At 46.5% G+C, this 22,993-nt stretch overlaps 1 protein-coding gene across 1 annotated transcript in view; it reads right to left on the bottom strand.

Annotated features, from left to right (window-relative positions):
• Nucleotides 1-2,310: 2,310 nt before the first annotated feature.
• The window catches only part of LOC125716947 (microtubule-associated serine/threonine-protein kinase 2-like), a 47,979-nt gene continuing 27,296 nt past the window's right edge, over nt 2,311-22,993 (bottom strand). Inside the window, exons 9-29 of the mRNA XM_048989812.1 lie at nt 22,401-22,476; nt 21,459-21,668; nt 17,882-17,983; nt 16,975-17,107; nt 16,771-16,838; nt 16,601-16,692; nt 16,197-16,405; nt 13,627-13,765; nt 13,287-13,419; nt 13,039-13,204; nt 12,816-12,917; nt 12,405-12,527; nt 12,192-12,295; nt 11,488-11,642; nt 11,134-11,411; nt 10,082-10,288; nt 9,775-10,001; nt 8,612-8,734; nt 8,387-8,523; nt 8,048-8,238; nt 2,311-7,845 (exon numbers count right to left, since the gene is read on the bottom strand). Of these exons, the coding sequence (XP_048845769.1) occupies nt 6,209-7,845; nt 8,048-8,238; nt 8,387-8,523; nt 8,612-8,734; nt 9,775-10,001; nt 10,082-10,288; nt 11,134-11,411; nt 11,488-11,642; nt 12,192-12,295; nt 12,405-12,527; nt 12,816-12,917; nt 13,039-13,204; nt 13,287-13,419; nt 13,627-13,765; nt 16,197-16,405; nt 16,601-16,692; nt 16,771-16,838; nt 16,975-17,107; nt 17,882-17,983; nt 21,459-21,668; nt 22,401-22,476 (4,612 nt within the window). The 3' untranslated portion in view covers nt 2,311-6,208. The remainder of the gene's footprint in view (nt 7,846-8,047; nt 8,239-8,386; nt 8,524-8,611; nt 8,735-9,774; nt 10,002-10,081; nt 10,289-11,133; nt 11,412-11,487; nt 11,643-12,191; nt 12,296-12,404; nt 12,528-12,815; nt 12,918-13,038; nt 13,205-13,286; nt 13,420-13,626; nt 13,766-16,196; nt 16,406-16,600; nt 16,693-16,770; nt 16,839-16,974; nt 17,108-17,881; nt 17,984-21,458; nt 21,669-22,400; nt 22,477-22,993) is intronic.

Genomic DNA, 22,993 nt, shown 5'->3' with positions numbered 1-22,993 from the left:
ATTCCTTGAGACTCATAATCAGCAAGAAGCTGTTGCTCCATTTCTATTAAAAACATAAAAAAAATAGTTTTATATGCTTTTCACAATGATTTTATAGTGTGAGGTAAGGTGTCTCTTTTGCACGATTCACATTAACATTCAGAGTAAAGGATCTTTCCTATTTCCTATCCTCTTTCTTATTGCTGATGTTGAAGTGCACTGTACACACAGCTGCTCAGTCAGCAGGGCTGACCAACTCTCCACCTCACTGAGTCCTCACGGCTTTTCTGCACTTCAGATTCCAGACAAATAAATGTACCACAAGGCCCTTAGTAGGTCTCATTCATTCATTCTTTGATTTATTCATTCATTCTCTGGACTCCATGTGAACTCAGCTGGATCAGGCCTGAGCTAGGTCCTAGTTGGCAGTGACAGCTGATGAAACCATCTATAAGTTCTGTTCCCTGTGGTCGTCCTTCTAAGTGCTAGACTGCAGATGGTAAAAGCAGAAGTTTTTTTTCAGAGGGAAAACCCAGAAACCAAGACCATCCATTCAGTACATGGCATCGTCATAGCAAATGTAATAAATTATAGATTCAGCCAAATAAACCCAAATATTTGACTGAATTCAGTACCCTGCTCCAAGGTACAACAGTGATTCCACTCTTGGGAACTGTCCAAACCAGCTTTTGGTCTGTAGTTCAGCTCCATGCCCTTAGTGTTGACCATCCTCACATCTTCCTCTATGGCTGACATCCTGGTTGCTGCCAACTCACGTCAATGTCCCCTCATCGATCATCCTTAGCCCCTCCCACTACCAAGCCCCAGGTCTCAGAGGTTTGGAGGATTTTGAGATTGTGGACGTCAGGGTGTCAGTTTTCATCTCGTCCGCTTACAATCCATTAAGCGGTCCCTGAAAGACCTGCCTCCCACAGACATCCCCACTAACCTCTGAAGGCCTCAGAGACGGAGCGCTAAACCGGGTCGGCAGATAACTCAGGGCAGCTAGCTTCACCCAGCCTTGGTTATCACTTTGATGGACAGCTGTGAAATTCCCTGAGGGTGTAATTAACCAGCATTCCAGTAAGCTCAAGACCAGGCTTAAAGGACGAGATTTTATCAAAACATATTGCAAATAAAAACCAGATACCTTAGTCAAAGTGATCCTAAAACATGCTTAATGCAGATTAACACGCTTTGGGCCAGAAGACAGCAGACAGAAAGACCTTCCTTAAGTTGTCTCTTGGGCATCTCGGAAACACGGTGACGCAGTGGGTAGCTTCACACCACCAGGGTTGTTGTGTCGAATCCCAGCCAAGCTCACTGTGTCCCTATCCTTCTGGAGTGCAATGCAGCTGGGTGTGTTAAGGCTCATTTATACTTCAAAGTGAAACAGGGGCGCTCAGCTGCGGACGCAGTCACAGGCAGAACGCATGGACTCAGTTCTGTTTATACCATAAATGGAGGTGAGCAAATGCCTGCCTTGCATGCACAGTACGATCGGTTCTGCAAATACTTCTATTCAGTTAATGAATCATTCAATCAATCAATCAGTCAATCAATCACATTATACATTTTATTCATCTATCGGATGCTTTTATCAAGAGTAACTTACTGAGGAGGGAGGGGCTACAATTTCACATTTCCTCCCTCAGATTTACGCTGTTTCTTCTTTTATATTTGAGCAATTTCACGGCACAAATTTCTACACATTTCGGTGCCCTTGTTTTCTCTCAATGCATGGACTGTAATCCTGTGGGTAGCAGTGGATTTCCTCACTTAGCTTTTCACTGAAAGGTTCCATGGTTTCTGTTGCACTTTCAACCCCAAAAACTGACGCGCACAGGACACAAAAATCCGGAAGCACGTGTTCAGGGCTGCGGTCGACCACTCGTTCTTGGCTGATGGTGAAAATTGTGTCGTTTGACCACTGTGTACCGTTGTGTCTATGCAGAGAACAAGCCTTGTGCCCTGTGACGCTTGTGTCAGTGTACTGCCCGGCGTGTCCCCTGCCTTGTGCATCCTGGGACGCGCCCTAGACCCATCACAACCCGATCGGTGAATGGTTGGATATCATCCATTAATTTCTAACGCAAACTCTAAATCAGTACCGTGAGCCTTAACTGGGGGCATTTACTTGCTGTTTTGCAACTTTGTGACCCTCGAATCACAGCTATTGAATGAGCAGAGTGACTTTTAGAGCCTCGTCCCAAAAAGCCAGATCAAAAGGGAATTTCAGAGCCACCAGTGCGATTTGGCTCCATGTGTCCACGTTCTGGCATATGGTGGCACTTCTGTTGGATCAATTTCTTCTCCAAGTGGAGACAGGAAGCAGCCAGTTAATCTCAATTGAAGGACAAAGGAGAGCAGCCATGTCTTACCTCTGCACCCCGCTGGCGTTGCCCGCTGCCTCAATCCATTCCCTCCCATTCTTCCCCATTTGCTCTCTGTCAGCAGTTGGGGGGTGTCTCATTTTCTGCCCGCTGCCCTTAATGAGAGCTCGGCAGCTCGGCCCTGCAGGTGGGGCGGGCTGTGACGTGACGGTGGGCCGCGAGGGCCGCTGTCAGCAGTAGGCCAGGGCAGCCATTCATCATCGCCGCTGCCGGCTGTCAGGGCTTGCCATCGGGGGGGGGGGAACCTTCCAAAGAGCACACCCCCCCACCACAGCGAAATCCAGGGACTGGTCAGCCACCCGAATTCGGACCAGGCAGCCCTACGGGCCAAGGGTGTTTTTATCCAGCTCGCTGAGGAGAAGTGCTGGGCTCCAGTGCAGTAATGTGGTCCAATGTCCATTGTCAGTCACATCCTGATTCAAAGCATTTCCCATTGTATACTTAATTCACTCTTACTGGATAAAACCGGGCTGTGATTAACAGAATATGACGGTGACACATTATTCATCCCCATGGAGCAATTATGTCTTCACCAATTCTGTCTTGTTTTCCATTAGACACACAAACACAGGTGAGAGCGAGTGTGTGGGTCTCAGCGTTAACCATCATCCATCCTGGAGCAATCAGGGATTAAGGGCCCAAAGACGCCAGCAGTGTGTTTCCATGGGACTTCAACCTACCACCTGATTACAGGCACAGAATCCTAACCCACTGAGCTTCCCTCACAGCCAAGACAGGGCTAAGCGATCTTCAAAGCCATGTTTTTAAGTCTCATAACTACTAAAGGTCAACCTATAAAATTCAGCCACATTTTCGTTTAAAAATTTATTATAATAAAGAGAGCTTCATGGCAACATTGACTTACTACAGTTATCAAACATCACACTGATCTTGCCGTAACCAAATGAACAGACCCCAGCACCCATTATTCCACAATGCTCTGCCTTACACACATGCACTGAAGAGCACTGAGCTAAGTCAGTTTATAAACAAGATGGCCGACCCTTGCATCCTACAGAAACCGTGAGTCCAGCTCTCAGGCCCTCCAAGACTGACAGCAACCTGTGTGCAAATGGGGGATACAGTGGGCTTCAGACGTGGCAAGAAGGTCTTGGATGTCCTCCAGCAACATGTGCTTCAGTCTCAGGGTGGAACATCTGTTCCCCAGAGAACTGCTGGGGTTCCACTCTGCACTTCTGTACCACTAGGTGACTCCTGTACCCCAGGTCCACGCCATTCCCCATAATTCAGGGTTACCATATAGTTTCCATACAGCAGAAACTAATGACAGCATGGTGGCTCTCAATACGCAGCACTGACGGCTCACAGCAGCACAGCTGGATCCTGTTAGGGGTATGGGGGCATCTTGCATGCTCTCCACATGATACATGGGTTTCCTCCAAAAACAAACTAGAAAACCTGAAGATTATAAGTGGCACATTGTGCCCAATGATGGCCTGGCATCCTGTCCGGGGTCTCCCCAGTACAGTGCCCTGGGCTTCCCTGAAGTTGTAAGAGGGATGTAAAATGAAATTTCTCTGTAATCCATTTAATTTATCTGTGGTATTAACAGATTGGTGATGTTTAATTAGATTTAATCACCTTAAACATGAACTCATCCTGCAGTCTCAGCTTCATGTCCACACAGTATGACCTGCTGGCCAGCTCCTGTACAACCTAAAGCCCAACATTGAGTTTGGACTGCAATGTTTTGTGGAATATAATGTTATATTCAAATTGAAAATAAAAACTGAGCTAACTGAATAAAATCGTGGTAGAACGTGGTAGAGTGTGATGTTTCACCCTCCCGACACACCTCCAAGACCTACTGGTTTCTTGTGTATCTGTTTTCACCTTCATTGACGCAATTTTTTTGTTTACATTTATCCTGGTGCCTTTTTTTTATCAAACCTGCCTCTACTCCCATCTCTATGTACCATCCGTGCCCCCCCCCACTTTCCACTAGTGTCACATGACCATATGCCATCACGCCTAGAGGAAGTGTCACACTGCAGAAACATGACTGGCAGTGGTTAAACGTCTCCTCTTACAGAGCGGGAGATGTCGCATTGCTGCTGCTCATTACGGCCGTGATCTGCGAGGCGGGGTGCAAACAAATTGGATATTGATCTATATGCTAACCATCGCAGTGTAGCGTCCTGGCATGCACTTAGCAGAGCCAGATGGGAGCTGCCCGTGTCCTCGGGCCTCCAGTCAGCACGGACTAATTAGCGGTGCTCAGCTTCCACTCCTTCCCGTTCCTGTGCCTCATTTGTGACTCGCTTCTTGCCCTCTGCAGGTCTGTCGCAGCAGAAACGCTGACGCCGCACAGCCATGAGCCTCAGGGGTGGGCGTCCAACAAGCCAAGCAGGTACTATGAAACGATGCAAGAGCAGAACGAGTCAAGTGACCTGGCCTGTCATTTATAAAGTGGAACAGGCCTTGTAACCAGAAGCTTGCTGGGTCAAGTCCCAGGTGGCCCCCCCTCACTGCAATCATCAGAATAAGAAAACAAAGGGACGTGTGGCCAATCAAGCGCGCCATGGCGGTAGGAAGTGGCCGAGAGGAATGTACAAGAACCAAGATGGCCACCTCTCTCAGCAGTACAAGCAGAATGTAAATATAAAAAGCACACACACTCAGTGGGCACTTGAAAAGGCACCCCTACAGAGTAGCAGGCAGTACCCAACTCTGCACCTTATCCATTACATCGCATAGCCAAACAGTAACTCAACCTCCTAACCTTGTCTTTGTATGCTCTGTGAGGCACATGATTGGTTGTTTGTGTGTAAGAGCAGGTGTACCTAAAAAAGTAACCACTAAGGTTTTACAGCATAGAACTAGAAGGGAACAGATGAGAAAACAGACAAAAAAAGAATATATTCAGCAGCAATCTGAAGGATTCTCCATTGGGGGTGAAAACGAATAAATTGCCTTTCTGAGGCTTCATGTTTTGACTGACTGAAATGACTATTTTATTGATTAATGACTATCCCAGTAATTAAATGACGATTTAAGAAATCAAATGACTATCCTAGTGATGAAATTACTATTGCAGAAATATTGCCCTGGTGGTAAGATGAAAATCCCAGCGATTAAATGATTATCTCAATGATGGAAGGACAGGCCCACTAATGAAATGGCTCACCCATACACACCCAGAAGGTCAAGGACATATCCTGAGGACCGTGTCACCCAATGGGCCGTGGATCTCTGGATGAAAATAACTGAAAACCGTCATGAAAACCAATCCCTAGACATTACAGCGCAGAACCACACAAGTTCTTCAGAACAACAGTTTTGAAAAGCTCTGTCCCAAATACAAAAAGAATAGTTCATTCAACCTCTATAATGAAAAAAGAAAAAAAACAACTCACATTGGAAATGGAAAAAAAGTTGATTCCGTATGCTTGGTTTATACAGGAAGTCTGCTAAATGTATATGTAATGTAAACTGCTAAACATATGCTTCCTTTATTGCTGAGATACACCCACCCTCCCAGGGGTGGCTAATGGAGTAGGAGGTGGCTGAACGTGAATTATTATGTTCATTAAGGCACAACCTGCTCCGCTGTTCGGGAACAGATGGAGGGCCTGACGTTGTCTGTGACGTGAGAAGCGTCGGTGAAACGGGCCACCAAAAATCCATCCACGTGGCCTCAGTGAGAGGACACGAGCTGTCCATCTCCCCCCCCCCCCCCAGAAGATCCATCACTATGGGAGGACAGTCTCCGAGCAATCGAGAACTGCAAAATTACGATAATGATAAAAAAAAATACTAAGAGTGCAGGTGGCGTTTGGGGAATCAGTCCGGAATGGGCTTTTCTCCACTCGCTGCTACGTTTTCTTGAGTGTTTGACCCTGCAACTTCGATGCCGGACCTGGAGCAGTTTGTCTCCTGGTTTGCTCTGCCGGCAAGCCCTGTGTCTGTAGGAGCCGCTCCATCTGCAAGCGCTTCTCCACAGCCAGTCCTGTCTCAGCTAATCCACTAGGGGGCGCTTGGTTCAGGTTCTTAGCCATGGCGGCTCCCCACCCGTCCCGAGTGGCAGCCAGGTCCGGAGAAAATGGGGGCTGTCTTGAGAGTGACTCCCTTTTGAAGGAATCTTGGTTGGAAGCCTCCCTGTAGGACCCAGCCAGGGTGTAGGGGTCCCTGCAGGGCAGGGACACGCTCGTAGCGGTTGGGGTTCTCTGGTCCTGCTTCTGCTCCTTACTTTTTGACTGTGACATTGCCACTGACTGCAGGTCCTTGGACTTCTCAGAAGCCCTCATACTGGGCATGCTCATGCGGACTGGTGGCATCATGCTCTTTGCCATGCTGATTGGATGGGAAACCAACTGCTCCAGCTGCTGAGTGGCTGTGGTGCTCATAGCCTGCTTCCTCTTGTCTGTCTTCTTTCTCTCCTCACTGGTACCTGCTGAGGGCACCCAATCTCTGGACGGGGTGGTCTTCTTGGGTGGCACCTCTTGGGTAACTTTCGCCTCATTCAAGGAGGAGTTTTGGTCTGCGGGAAGCGGCCTATAGGGGGCGCCTTTGGTCGTAAAGGAGAAGGCACCATGTGTCAGTTGCTGTGGGAACAGAGACAATCGAGCGCTAATAGCAGACTCCACCTGTTTCCCGACACCCTTCCCAGCAGCCCCTTTTACTGCTGCCCCAGCACTTCTCTCAGGGAGAGGGGTAGAGGGTGGCACCTTTGCCATGGCAGTGGAGGGGAACCCAGGAGAAAATGACAAGAGGCTACTTTTTAGAGGAGGGTCCTCCGGTTTGACCACAAGCCTCTGAGGACGGGAGGTAGGTCCCCTGGCCTGGTTTTCCTCAGAGACCTCGTCTGCATCGTCCTCGGAGGAGTCCACCTCATGGATGGCATCCTGCTTTGGCAAGGACTCCCGCCACTCGGCCCGGTCCTGCCGGATGGCTGAGAGTTTGTCCTTCAGGTTGCTCTTCCCCGGGCCAAGCCTTATGGTGTCAGACCCTGCCTCTGCGTCTTCTGCAGGCACCAGCTTACGGGCTGGGTGCTTCTGCAGACTGCCCATCTGCACCAGGACCACTGAGGAAGAGGATGAGGAAGAAGAAGAGGACGAGTAGGAGGTGGACAGCTTCTCGGTGGACTGCACACGCCTGAGCAGCGGCGAACGGGGCGACTCGGCGGGCTTGGACCGGCTGATGGGCCGCACCATTGGGGGCGACGAGTGCAGCCTGGTGGGGAAGGCCTGAGCGGTGCCGGAGGCTCCTGCGGTGTGGGCGGGCAGCGGGGAGGGCGAGCGCTGTGGTGAGCGGCCCGGAGGTGTAGGTGAGGGGGTACGGGCCAGTGGCGACAGTGGCATGTTAGCGGCAGGCTTGCGGTGGGGTGAGCGGTACTGGCGCTGCAGTTTGGGAGCCAGGCCGTGCAAAGAGCTGGGTCGCATGTGGCCGGAGCTGGCTGGTGAGTTGGGAACGCTGGAGCCAGGAGAACTGCTTTGGGAAGAGGTACCTCCCGCTGGGAGAGAGCAGGACAAGCACATTTAATAAAAGACCCCAAAAATCCACCTCAAATGTACAGAATAGACTCCAATTTAAGAGAAGATTGTTAAACCTGCCTAGACTGTCCTGAGCATTAATATTAAACAGAATCCTTGCTGGTAGTCTTGTACGTGTTCATAACAACTGCAGTTTTAACCTGGGGTTAAAACAATGCTCACCTGACAGGGTCAAGTCCACAGTGGAGCGGTAGGCCTGGGTAGGGGAGCGAGGGGACAGGGCCAGAGTGGGGGAGCGGGTGACGCCCTCCCCAGAGGACAGGGAGCGGCTGAGGGAGGTCAGGCTCTGGCTGGTGTGCAGGAAGGAGGCCTGCTTTGTAATTTTGTGAAACAGGGGTGTGGTCTTCTTAATGCTGCGCAAACATGCACAAAACCATGCTGGTTAGCAATATAACAAATGTATTTATCCACAGCTTGTTACAGAGATCATACATAGTTTACGTCATCAGCTTTTTCATGACCACGCTACCTATTGGTGTAGACCAGGAGGTGAAGCCCCACCTGTCTTGGGCTTCTTTGGTCCGGCTCGCCTTGCGGCGGCGTGCCATCTTAGACTTGCAGCTAGCCTTGCGGGCGGGCCCGACCTTGATGGAAGTGTTTTCAAAGGGGGTTGCGCAGATCGACACCTTGCTGCCACTCTAAGGGGGGTGGAGGCAGAGAGTGACTAAGTGTGTTTTTTTCCCAAGCATCTGTCTGTGTGGATGCATGTGGTTGCATGATCCTCACCTTGAGGATGAGCTCCACCACCTCCGTGTGCACAAGGCCATGTACGGACTCCCCGTTCACATGCGTGATGAGGTCACCTTCTCCAAGCCCCGCCTCTTGGGCTGGGCCCCCCTCCTCCACGTGCTTGGGGGTTAGGGTTAGGGTTAGGGTTAGGGAGATCCAGAGCCATAGCTATACAAGCATGTTTCACTACATAAACAGATTCCTATACTAACCAAACCTTCTACTGTCAAATTATCTAGATTTATAGTTAATCTGTGTAATGTGTGTGATTTGTAGTGTAAGTGTGTGTGTGTGTGTGTGTGAGCATGTGGTCATGTATACATTATGTATATCAACCTTCATAACATGCTATGTCTATAAGAATTTCTGAACATACCATATTATAATCCATTCAGAAATCATTAGAAACACGCCTATAAAAAAGGCAGAACACATTATAATCATGTCTATTATGTAACTCTATAGATACCTTTATAATGCATTACAAAGCATCCTTAATGCTCATACACTAACCATTATAATGCATTATGAAGGTATCTATAATACATTATAGATGACAGTTTTAAGTTAAATGCTATCAAAACCGGTTATTTGGATGTTGTGGGACTATTTTTTTCAGTCCCCAAAAGAAGAAACTCAATTTCATAAGATTCTGTGAGTGCGATCAAAAAAGTAAAAATGCCAAAAGTCTGGCATTTTGCTTGGTTACTTATGGTTAAGGATAGGGCTGGATATAAGTTTGTCGTGATTGAGATTAGGGATTTTCCCATAGAAATAAATGGAAGATCTCCATTCAGATAGGTACACCAAGTGTGTGTGTGTGTGTGTGTGTGTGTGTGTGTGTTTTCTTTTTCCTACTGAAGTTCCTCCCAAAGTGTAAGGTGAAATGGCAATTCTGAAGTGTGTAAGTGCCTATTCTGCAATGGAGTGTCCCTTGCCCTAAATTCCAATCCCTAGGAGAAGTTCCAGGCTTTCCATGACCTTGCACTTCACAAGCATCATCATCATTATCATCACCATCATCATCATCATCATCATCATCATTATCATCACCATCATCATCATCAGCAGCAGCATCAGCAGCAGCAGCAGCATGCACGACCAAAGTAAGAGGTGAAGTGGCGGAGTGGTGCCAGCGCTCTGCTCTACAGCCCACTCACCCAAACCATGTGCTGCATCGTGTAGACATCCGTGTGACCCATGTAGACGCGGATGGCACGCAGAGTGAAGCCGTACTTCATGCCGGAGCGATGGATGACGACGGCTGGCTTGACGCGGAACGAGGCGGGCGACAGGTCTCGGCTGGGGGAGGAGTCCCGTGAGGAGGGGTTGGAGGACAGTGAGTGGGGGGACATGGGGCTGGCCAGGGGCGAGGTGCCGTGCTGCTCTGCTAGAGAGATGGTGGCTCTTAGGTCATGTGACAGGAAGCATGGAGGTAGGCCTGTGGGAGGAGCCATGCAGGGTTACCTCCTGGGACCAGGAGCGACAGACTGGTGGCCGAGGCCGACTTGATGACCTTGCCGAGTGGCCGCAGGCCGTGTTTCTCCGCCGACTCCCCCGAGAGCAGCCTGTGGCGGGTACGGCGGGCTGCCAGGTCATTGATGGCCCTGGGGGCATCGTTGCTGGAGGGCCCCTTGGTGGCGCCGCAGTCTGACACGTTACCCTTGCTGCCTGCTGCAAACTCACAAGGTTATTTGCTCTGCATACATGCTATTCACAGATGGGCCATTTATTGGGTACACAGTCGACACTCTGTATCCATGAGGGATTGGATCCAGGACTCCTCGTGGATACGAAGCGTGCAGATGCACTGTAAGTCCCCTGCATAAAATGGCATAGTATTTGCATATAACCTACACACATCATCCCATGTACTTTACATCATCCCTAGATGACTTATAATACCGAAAACAGTATAAATGCTATGTTAGCGGTTTTAATACTGTACTGTGTAGGGAATAAGGACAAGAACAAAAGTCTGTATATTCAGTACAGACTCGACCGTCATAGTACATACAGGCAATACAATTATAAATAGAGAAAATATAAATTCATTCTCTCTCTCACACTCAAACACACAAACTGTGTTACCACTCACCAACACCCAAAGCTACATGTCACGTCATTCACATGGATTCAGCGTAGTGCCTGAAGCACGGCAAATTCAAGTTTTGCTTTTCAGAATTTCCTGGATATTTCTTTTAGCATATTTTCGATCTGCAGATATGGTGGGCTGAACATACATGTTACTTATACATGGGTCATTCACTGAACATACACGTTATTCATGCTCAGGTCACCCAGGTTATGCTCGTCATTAAAAATCGGGTACATGTCACCAGGACAAGCATTAGAAACATTGTAATACAAGAATACAGATTTAAAGTTTCCCTCCTTAAGAGGAAAGAAGGTCTGAGCTGTGAAAAAACACAGGCTTCAAATGAGAGCATAGTATGTAATAAGCTTTCATAGTCACAGGAGGATATTGTGATGGGATATGCATTTGGACCCAAACTCACCGGCTGGGGGGATTTCGTTGAGCTGGCTGCAGGTGGGTGATGCTTCCAGCTTCAGCCGCCTCTCGGCGGGCCGCTCTGGGATGGGGAGGAATAGCTTTTCCCCAAGGGTCCCCCCAATCAGGGTGTGGAAGGGCTGAGCGGGGCTGGGCACCTCGCCGGAGATGGAGAAACGTGGCATCTCGATGATGGCCGAACAGCAGCGTCGCCTCCCCATCAGCGGTGGGCTGGAGTCGCTCTCCGCGTGGGACAACTCCGACATGGACAGTCTCTTGTGCAAACTGAGGGCAGACACATGCAGCTGGTCTGTCCTGCCATCAGCTTGGAGACTCAGAGAGGCTTCACGGCTGCACTCACATCTCAGGAGAGCCTGCCATCCAGTTACGGTCATGTGACCTGGGGCCGCACAGGCTGTGGGTGCGATCCCCTCCTTCCTCACTAAGGCTACACTTAGTCGCCGGTGGTGTCTGCTTCTCCTCGGCGAGAGACAGACGCTCCATGCTGCTGTAAACCTAGATGGAGAAAGCAAGAGTTCTTCAGAGATCACTGACATAAAGAACTGGGTAAAAGACAAAAACACTATTTGACATTAGAAAATATGCAAATTAAGAGTAACATAATAAAAACTAGTAATAATAATAGTAATACTTTCTTCTGTTCTCCAAAATATTACTAATATCTAATTGGATGGCTGGATGAACACCACTTCAGTTCCCTAACCTCTCTTCAGGGGCACCTCAGACATTCCAGTATTTATTAAATTTCATCACTAGCTCATTTAATTAATTAAATAGTAGCCTAGTCAAAAAATACATAGGGGCACTGGATGGTTGCTGCAAATATTGGGGTGATTTTAGCAGAACTTTTGAAAAGGCTAAGCTAATACACTTTGACAGTTTGACAGACATAATAACATAGTTTTGCACCAACATGACTATCATTTAAACATCATTTTCTTTGGTTCCCTAAGACTTTTGCATAGTACCGTAGATCTCTGAACTGAAATAATGAGTACAGTGGAGGTGGTCGGTTGGGTCACTGCTTGCCATGCGGTGACTTGCCTTGTTGAATCGAGGAGAGCAGGATGAGAACTGGCGCATCTCCACAAGCTTATCATCATTGGTGTCCTCTTCAGAATCCACATGCTGATACCTGTCAGATCGAGCTGGACAGAGAAATGGAGGGAAACTGTAAGAGGACATGGAGATGGGTCCTCACTGCTGAATCCATGCACGGGCCAACAGCTGGGAGTGGGCAAGACTGAAGTGGCTTACTGTCGAAGTAGCTGGTGTCGTCTTCTGACTCGAGCTGAGGGATGAATTCGGCCTTCTGCCTCAGCAGACCGGTCCAGTCCAGGCCAGTGAAGAAGCGATGCTGCTTTACCTCAAAGGCACTGCCTGCAGACAAACACACATCCAGGTCAGGGGCACACATCCATGGTAGGTGCATACCCACTTCAGGATGCAGTTGGAATTCCTGAGGTATAGGGCAGGGCTCTTCAAATTTGGCCTTCGATTCCAAATCTAGACCTTGTTTTCAGTTGTCCTAGGTAGTTAGTTTAATAATTACTGATTCTGACTGGTCAGAGGCTTCACACCTGCCTCACAGGTAAAGGAAGGCTGAAAAATCAGCAGTGCTCAGACCTTGAGGACCATGATTTGAGTAGCCCTGGTATAGAGAAACACCTGTTCCAAGCCTATCCAGGGGACTCTGACGGAGCAGTTTAGAGATGATGTCTTGCGCATCGGCTGGCAGGGCCTCATCCTCCTCTGGCCAGACAATCATGTCTATATAATGAAAGAGGCATGTGATGCACCAAGACGTCGCATAATTAATGGAATATAGAGAGCACTTGGGTGAAGATACAAACTACTTCAGAATTTTCCAGGTGTTAAAACTGGTACCAACCACTGATGACTTGTCCAAAGAGCTCCTCTGGTGTATTTCCAAAGAATGGAGCACATCCCACCAAGAACTCATATAGGATGATCCCCATGGCCCACCAGTCCACTGGTTTACCGTAGCCTTGCCGAAGAATCACTTCTGGAGCGATGTACTCTGGAGTGCCACAAACCTGCGAACACACATCAGATGACGTAGAGAACTATCCAAAACTGCAGCTTGAGATATCAATTGGATTTGGAGGCAGGATCTACCTGTTTGTCCAAGAACTGTCGTGTGTCCTTCTCAATATGCCCCTCATAAAGGTTGGTGGTCAGGCTCATCAGTCCAATCTTGGACAGCCCAAAATCTGTGAGCTTGATGTGTCCCATCGAAGTGATGAGCAAACTGTACAGAAGAAGAGCTCAGTTACAACCAAACGGGAAACAGAAGTCTGACTGTCAATAACTACACATAAAGAAATGTTAGAGAAGTATGGATTCAGGAAAATTACATTTCAAAATCAAAACACTCACAGATACGGAATGCCCAACAGCATATCCAAACACATAAAGCAAATTTGCTGTGCCAGATATGTAAGTTGAACTGTCTTACTTATCAGGTTTCAGGTCCCGGTGAACAATGCCATAGTTGTGCAGGTACTCGAGAGCCAGAACCGTTTCGGCAAAGTACATCCGGGCCATGTCAACGGGTAGAGCCCCGATGTTCTTCAGAAGGGTGGCACAGTCCCCACCTGGCAGGAACCAGCAAATGCCCCAGGACCAAAGTGGTTAGTGAAGACAGCAATTCATCATTAATCATTCATCATTCCACTTCTGTCATCTCCAAAATAAGGTACCAGGTCCAGCACACATTAATTTTCAGAGATTCCTCAAACCTTCCATTCCTTTTCAAATGGGAGGGAACTGTTATTTTGACAATGCTTTACATTAAGTATACATTCATAATGCAGTATTTAGTGCACCAGTATCACTTTCTATGAATGCCACTTCTGTAAGAATATACATTATAATCCATTCATAAAGCCATGTTTGTAATGCATTATGAATGCTTTAAGAAGCTCTCATCTATAATGAAATATTTGTACCTTCATAATGCAGTAAAAAGCATCCTCAATTCTTAAACCCATCCATCCATCCATCCATCCATTTTCCAAACTGCTTATCCTAATGGGTCACGGGGGGTCCGGAGCCTATCCCGGAAGCAATGGGCACGAGGCAGGGAACAACCCAGGATGGGGGGCCAGCCCATCACAGGGCCAATTCTTAAAACAACCATTATAATGCGAATGAATGTATCTATGGTATATAGTATTATACTTCAATAGAACATGCTGTAAGACTATATTAATTCTTGTACCAACCATTGTAATGCATTATGAAGGTATCTATAGAACATAATAGATGACACATTTAAGTGTTGCCAGTGCACCTTTAGAATACATTCATGATGCCTTCATAGAACATTCATAAGAAGCATGCAGGTATAGCTTAACATGTCTTAAAGTACTGCATTCATAATACTTTAAATTAACAAAACACAACATCTTTAATGTAGATTATCAAATATTGGTGACGATTTATATTAAACATACCTTCATAATACATTTATAATACATTCACGGAAGATTAAATGCACAAATTAAGGTATATTTACTGCTTCTTATTAATGTTCTATGAGTGTATGATAAATGCTTTATGAAGGTGCACTTAATGTAAATTGTTACCGTTATTTTTCTTAGGAAGGTGCCCCCTTACAATGACTACCCTTATAAAGGGTTTATGAATGGTTTATAATCAGGTTATTAATTAGATTATAACACTTTGTAAATCATCAATAGGCAAACATAAAAATGTTAATGAGTTACTACCATTTTAGAGCTGCCACGATTGGTAATGACGTCAACGCTGAAAATGCGTCAACATCAATATTTTAAATTGACGCATCGTTCTTTTGTATTATTTTAATGAAATGACATTTAGGATTTCTAAGACGCTTCAATTCAGTATAACAAATGTTTTTGCTTAATATCACTACCTAATTATGGGAGTAATTCAAATTATCACAAAACAAAAAGATGGTTTTACACTGTGCAAAGTTCGATGGCAACACACAAGCGCTATTCTGTACTGCCAGAATAAGTAAAACCACCGCAAGCGTTGTCTATTCATTCATCCATCCATTTTCCAAACCGCTTATCCTATTGGGTCAAGGGGGGTCCGGAGCCTATCCCGGAAGCAATGGGCACGAGGCAGGGAACAACCTAGGATGGGGGGCCAGCCCATCACAGGGTACACTCACACACCATTCACTCTCACATGCACACCTATGGGCAATTTAGTAACTCCAATTAGCCTCAGCATGTTTTTGGACTGTGGGGGGAAACCGGAGTACCCGGAGGAAACCCCATGACGACATGGGGAGAACATGCAAACTCCGCACACATGTGACCCAGGCAGAGACTCGAACCCGAGTCCCAGAGGTGTGAGGCAACAGTGCTAACCACTGCACCACCATGCCGCCCCTGCGTTGTCTATTCATGTTTATTAAATTACCATTAGTACGGTGAGCTTTTTAATATCTTTTGTCATATCTTTTTTACACTCATTATTAAACCAATGAACTTGTCTGCTTGCTACCTTAGAATGTCAATTGAATAAGTGTTCGAGAATATGTTTAAGCTAAAATCTGGGCTTATTCTACAATGATTGACGGTACCAATGTGTCTGTTCAAGAGCATTGGGCTTGTTGGGACCAGTATTATTACCTCAAAATTAAACTGAAAGGAAAATGGAATATAATGAGAAAAAATCGTTAACTGAAATAAAAATTAAAACTATATTTACCAAATAAACAACTCAGACCTTAATCTCCGCTAACCAAATTTAATATGCATAAGGATACACCAAATGTATACAGATTACTAACTTACTAACTGTAATAACATACGGTTTATTGTTGTCAACTTAGATTAAACGGGCAATTTAATTTTCTGCAGGAAAATGTATCATTTAGATTAATCGACCAATCAGTAATGTAGTCAATAGATTCATCCATAGAAAAAAGTGGCAAAAGGAAGCCTTATTGTAAAGTTGTACCAGAATTATGGAGTAGTCCAACATATTTTTAAGTGTGTAGGTATAACCCACAGAGGCTCACTGTACCTTCCACGTACTCCATGACCATGCAGAGGTGCCGGCGCGTCTCAAAGGAGCAGAACAGGCTGACCACGAATGGGTTCTCTGCGAAGGTCAGGATGTCCCTCTCCACAAAGGCCTGCTGGACCTGGTTTCTCAGAATTAGGTTCTGCTTGTTGATCTTCTTCATGGCAAAGCGCTGACGGGTCTCCTTGTGCCGCACCAGGTAGACCACACTTCAGAGAGGACACACAACATAGAATTTACAGATCCAGTTGGAACTTGTCTACCTCAGAATTCCACACATTCACCCACATCCATCCGACCCAACAGTGACCCATTCAATGAGAAGATCCACAGTTGGTTTTGAATTGAGTATTCTCCATTGGTCAAGGAATCAGTCTGGGTTCTGTTGTCCCTGGGTAGCTCACCCATAAGCTCCATTACTGATCAGCTTAATGTTCTCAAAGTCTTCCTCTCGTGGGGCCATGGCTTTGATCTGCTGTACCGAGGCACTGTGACTCTGCAAGGCAGGAATAGGGACATGGGTCAGCCTGAGGATGGGGGGAAACTCTCTGCTGCTCAGGGACAGCCGGCTCACCTCAGTGGAGTCGTCCATCTCGGGGGTGTCGGGGTGACCGCTGTCATAGCTGCTCAGCTGGGCCATTTCTGCATGGAGGGGAACACTGGCACCCTTAGCTCTCGTATGGCCTTCCCTCCCCCGCTGCATAATTATATCAGTGTCTATTGAGACAGTTTATCTGCATTTCCTGTAGCCTGTTCAGGGGGACTTCTGCGTACTTACCCTCCAGGGGATCCCTGGTGAGGCCCAGCTGGCTGATGATGTAGCGGGGGATGTCCGACTTGATGCCCTGGCCTGTTTTGGCATGGCCCTCCGCAGCTTCCAGAAGGTGATAGAACTCTTCAGGGTCAAACTCCTACGAAACAGGGTGAAAGTTTACAATCACCTTGAGTCTTCTCTCAACTCAGCAAATAGGGTAAGATTCATAAACCAACCCCTTACCTAGATCACTTTTTAAGCCTTTTTCACATACACTATTATTAATAACTGACAATACTGCACATCCAGGAGCATGACATGATAAAATAGCTCCGTCTGCCAATAAGAATTGTTTTTACTTTATTGCCTACCTAATAAAACCTCCCAGGACTGGCAGAATTTATCAAGGCCATTCTATAAGGTGTCACAAGGGTGAATGAATTCTTAATATAAGTGCCCAGCAGACTTATTGGCTTGATAAGCTGGGCTTCAGTAAAAGTAGGAGGGGCCAATCAGCCAGGCCCTTTGCCAGCTAGACGAGTTACTGAAAATTATACAGTTACAGGTAGACAATTAACAGTAATGCCATTGGATTTCAGGCAGAATACAACTGCAATGATAATGACAGGACAGGCTTCCTGTTTTCAGATTGTGAAGCTTTCAAGAGTAACATGGGACCTGCTTAACCGAGTAAAGAGTAACGGACTCCTGACTAATATTCTCATCTTCATTTAGAAAAGACTGAGCCACGCAATTCCAGGGAATGTAATTTAATTGGATAAAGTAGACTTATTAATTAGCTTATTAATGCTGCTAATTGCAGTCCTGTCTCATTGGAGCATACCTCAGTGTGCCCTGGTTGGGAAGCACTAGCTAAGGTCTGGGCTTGGGTTTGGGATACCCCCTCCCAGCTGCCCCACCCCGGCCTTACCAGACACTCCAGCAGCCGTGCAGGCCGGGCGATGACGAACATCAGCTTCCTCACCAGCTGTGTGACGAAGGCCACCTCTGTGCTCTCTGACCGCTCATGAGCCTGTCCGTGATGACATCACTTGGCTGTCAAGACCCACCATTGGCTGAGGGAACCACATGGTCAGACGGCGGAGGGTGGGGCTAAACTCCAAATTGCTTCCATCGTTCTGCAAAGACTCACCATACCTCTCCATAACACTTACTGCTCCCCAGACTATTTCAGTCTACATCCTGCATCCCCACTGTTATTTCTTGATATTACTGTATCGTACTGGTTCAGTGATTAGCACTGTGGCCTCATACCCCCAGGGCTATCAGGTTCATTCCTCTCTTAACTGAGTGTGTGCGTGTTCTCCCCATGTGCCTGTCTACTCAGGGTAATAAAAAATATGCAATTAGGTAAACTGGAGTCTCAAAGTTGGCCATTGTGTGTGTGTGGGGGGGGAGCGGGGCAGGGGGGGGCATGTATATTTCAGCAATAACATACAAGATAGGGTGCGCTTATACTACAATACATCACAAACAACCTACAGCCATGATATACTGGAGTACAACCACTTTTATACAGCAGTTCATTGAGTAGCATTTATATGTTAACAGTAATAAGCCGCAGCAGACAATACTGTGCTTGATTATTATTTTTTTGTTTAAAAAAAAAAGCATGACAACCACTCGCTCCCAACTACTCTGCATCATTTAAATCTAACTAAGTAACATTTTTTAGATACTCATGTAAAGCGGAGTGATACATCTGATGTGAAATGTCCGTGTGCAATTATACTCTAATAGCAACACTCATCGAACACCTCTTGTCCAATTAGATTTCTTGGCTGTTATATAAATTACATTATGGGAACCAAATGTACCCCACGGTGTGATAAAAACCTGCTTTTTCATATTGTGGGGACAATTTTTCAGGTCCCTACAAAGATCTGTGAGATGAATACAAATAAGAATCGATACTTTATTGATCTTTGTAGAGTAGGATGTCCGTGAAGGGCTGTCACCTGTAACAGCACCCGGGGAGATGGGGGTTAAGGGGCCTGGGTGTGATTACAGGCACATAGGCTTAGCCCACTGAGCCACACACTGGCCCCAATATATAATTCTAATATATCCGTATTATTATATATATGTGTAATTATAATATTATATATATATATATATATATATATATATATATATATATATATATATATATATATATATATATATATATATATATATATATATATATATAAATTACAAACCTGTGTGTATGTGTGTGTGTTTGCACTTTATGATGGACTGACATTCCATGCAGGGTATGTACTACCTGGGAAAAAAATTGAATTACCCAAACTTACCTTAAAAAGCAAAAAATGATTGACATAAACCACTCGCAAAGAACAAGGATGCATGATGGCAGAAGTAATGGGGGCAGCGTGTCAGCAATGGGGTTACGAATGGGATTCGGTCCCTACAGTAAATCTGTCTTCAAGTCAAATATGAAGGTAAATCGAAACATTACTAATACAGTACATACTGTAGTATTAATAATATTACAGTAAAATTAAAAGTTCATATGGTACTATACTGTACCTCAAGCTGACAAACTGCAGAATATTATGTGTCACAAAGTACTAGGTGCGTTTTTTATTTGCATTTAACCCAAATTATTAAAATAACAGGGTTTCTGGCAATCTGTAAGTATGAGTCGCCCAAGTCAGACGTTCTTAACAAAAGGACTGCATGTACGGCGGTAACGGGACTCTCTGGAAAGTCAGGTGTGTGAGAGCGGGGTCAGCGCCCAATGGGATCAGCGCCGACAGTGAAGTGTGAGGTGTGGGAGGAAGTTAATTAAGCAAGACAGCACGTCTCTGACAGTCTACAGCGAAGTCAACGTCCCCCCACAGCAGCAGGCTGGACCTTAAATTAACTTGAGAGGTACCCATGTACCTCGGTTCCACACCACAACACACACACATCATAAAGAAATGCATGACTCCATTCTAGGTAGAGGATTATGGGTAATAAATGAGTAAAGTGGGGAGGACTCAGCTGATTGGGTGTCCCGTAGGAGCGTGTTGCAGTGCTGCGAAACGATAGGCGACACGGGCTCACCCCGCCAGCACCCCTGCCCCCATTACATCCCAGGCATCCTTCACAGAGCCCGTTACCCGCACACCGTCCGGACGCTGTGTAAGGCCATCGGTTGACTCCTGCTTTCCACACTACAGTCAGTCACGGTTTTGGTCTGCAACTGGCAGTTTATATGGCAGCTAGTGTTTGATGGTCCGGGCCACACAAAGGATTAGGATTGATTAAATACACAATCCCTCCCCACCCCCACCTCCCCTTCATGACCCCTCCCACACAGAAATATCCTGCCCAATCAGCTACCTCTGCTCAGTGTGAGAGCCTCTCTCTCCATACAATGTGATTCACCTTTCTGTCATGTACAGTGAGCCAGGCGAGAAATAACAGCCCCCCCCCCAACAATAAGACAATGGAGACAGTACTGAAGGAGTGATGTGATGCCATCTGCGATGACATTACTTCCCACCTAAATCCATCCAAGTAGCATGACAATAAAGTTCAGCTGCGAGGGGGGGTGACAATCAGAGAGCGGCATGTTTCTAACAGAACTCATGCGATTTATCTTGATCCATAAAGAACAGAAGGAATGATTAGTTCACTGGCTTCATATCTTTTGGTCTCTTCTCAAGCTGGAACTATGAATCCATCTAACTACATATCCTGGTCACGGTCATGGATAGAGGGAGGCCTGGAGCCTATCCTAGGCAGCACAGAGCACAAGACTGGGGGGGGGGGACACACCCTGGACAGGATGCCAGTCAAGCCAGAATCATTAAAGGAAAACAAATCCGATCCACACAGAAACCACCGAATAAACATTATTTTATACAACTAACTAACAGTTACCTGCGACACCGAAAATCTCAGAATCGAAAACCAAGTGATATACATTTTTGGAGAATAATACTACACAAAGGCAGTACAGCACCTATTTTCCTTGTGTCCCAGAAGAGATCAATTAAAAATCATCCACTGGAATCTGTAAGTAAATGTTTTTGCTGTGCAGTGCAGTGCAGTGGTTAGCACTGTTGCCTCACACTCCTGGGACCAGGGTTAGAGGTTCTGCCCGGGCTCCATGTGTGTGGAGTTTGCATGTTCTCCGCATGGTGTTTCCTCCGGGTACTCCAGTTCCCCCCGCAGTCCAAAAACATGCCGAGGTTAATTGGAGTCACCAAACTGCCTGTACAGTAGGTGTGATTGTGCCCAGTGATGGGTGAGACATCCTGGGTTGTTCCCCACCTTGTGCCTATAGACCCTTGACCCTGATTAGGACAAGTGGTTACAGAAAATGGAGAGATGTTTCTGCTGACTATAAAATTGTCCTGTGACCAGATTACTCATGTAATACCCAAAAAATCCAGTCTATACAAACTATGACTTTAAATTAAAATCAATGTCACATGTCTCCCCCCAACCCAAAATTCAGTGTGTGATGTCATGTGACCCCGCTGACTCACGTCCTGCAGCAGCTTCTCCAGGTTGTCCTGCAGCTCGTGGAAGTAGCGAGAGGTGATGAGGCCCTGCTGGGATTTTTGCAGACAGTCACGGGAGAGCTTGACCAGCTGCTGCTGGATGAAGCTGAGCACTCCATCCGCCAGGGGAATCACCTTCTCCGGAGAGAAGGAGCCCAGATAGTCGGCCAGACGCTCCTCCATCTGGGCCGTCGCCTGCAACCGGTGGAGAGCGAGTGTGGGTTGGGAATCAGCTTGGAAATTGGGCTGTCCTGCTAACCGTGGTTCAAGAGAGTGCCACCAGTACCAGGAACTCTTATTTATTTACAGTTCATTTGTTGCTAACCAGGCAGATATAGTATTGGTCAAAAGTTTGGACACACCAAGCCATCCTCAAAGGAAAGTGATTGTGTTGCATCATATGACCTGACTACCTCACCGAAACACAGTATGGTTTTGGATCAACTTAACAAGACATTGAAGGAGAGGTGGCCAGTGAGAGCTCAGCATATGTGAGAACTCCTTCAGGACAGCTGGAAAAGCATTCCGGGGGGGGGCACCTCTTGAAATTGGCGTAGAGGAGACAGTAGGGTCTGCCATTCCATGAAGCATTTGGGGTTAAGGGCCTTACTCAAGGGCCCAGTAGTGGGGTCAGTCTAGTGACCCAGGAATCTGGACTGGCAACCCACAGAGTTGCCCCCCCGTAACGAATAAATAAATTCGTTCGAATTTATTCGAATATCGAATTCGAATAAATTTTGCTTAATACTGTTTTGGTCATTGCGTTAGTTCATATGTGTTTATATGTCTTTATAATTCTGAAATGCATAGAATTATACATATAAACCTTTCTATGGAATTTTGACTGATACTGTATGTCAGTCCTCTTTCATTATAAGTTGAACATTTCTCGCATTAACACACTCTGGTCATTCACACTAGGCTCACCTTTGGGAACCGTTCCTTGTAGACGTGATTCATCATGATGATCTCGTGGTCAAATGGAACTGGAGAGCGTCCGGGGCTGCAACAGGATCAGACGCAGAACTCAACAGTCAACTCAGATGTGCAGGGCATTTGATCAAGGCAGCACCCATGAGAGCACAACCTGAGGATGCAGTCACTATAAAGTGGATGGGCTTCAGCCCAGAACTCCCAGGGCTTCTGAGCACCTTGTCATTTCCCTGTTTTCTTGTTTGATTTGACACATCAAAGAGGAGAAGGGGAAAGCTAGAGCCTTAAAGAGTGATGAAATTCCAAGTCAGCTTCCATCATAAATAACAGGCTTCCTGTGGTTGATCTTAGCCTGATTTAAGGTGCATGTCAGAGCCTCTCGTGATCAGGGGGAGGGAGGGGCAGTAGCTTCAGGCTTTCTAGTCATTTAAGAGAAAACGTAGGCAAGCCTGGGCACTGTGGAAGGAAATTTAAATTTGGGGAGAAGGGAGTGGTTGAGAGAAACAGCAAGTCAGCATCATAGAGCAGTGAGAACAGGAGATGAGCATGTCCTCTCTGGGGAAGGCACTTGACCGCTATGTGAGGTT

The sequence above is a fragment of the Brienomyrus brachyistius genome, chromosome 21 (genome assembly GCF_023856365.1).
Source record: "Brienomyrus brachyistius isolate T26 chromosome 21, BBRACH_0.4, whole genome shotgun sequence".
Lineage (NCBI taxonomy): Eukaryota > Metazoa > Chordata > Actinopteri > Osteoglossiformes > Mormyridae > Brienomyrus > Brienomyrus brachyistius.
The sequence above is the reverse complement of the archived record's forward strand: the minus strand, read 5'-3'. Positions and strand labels throughout refer to the sequence as shown.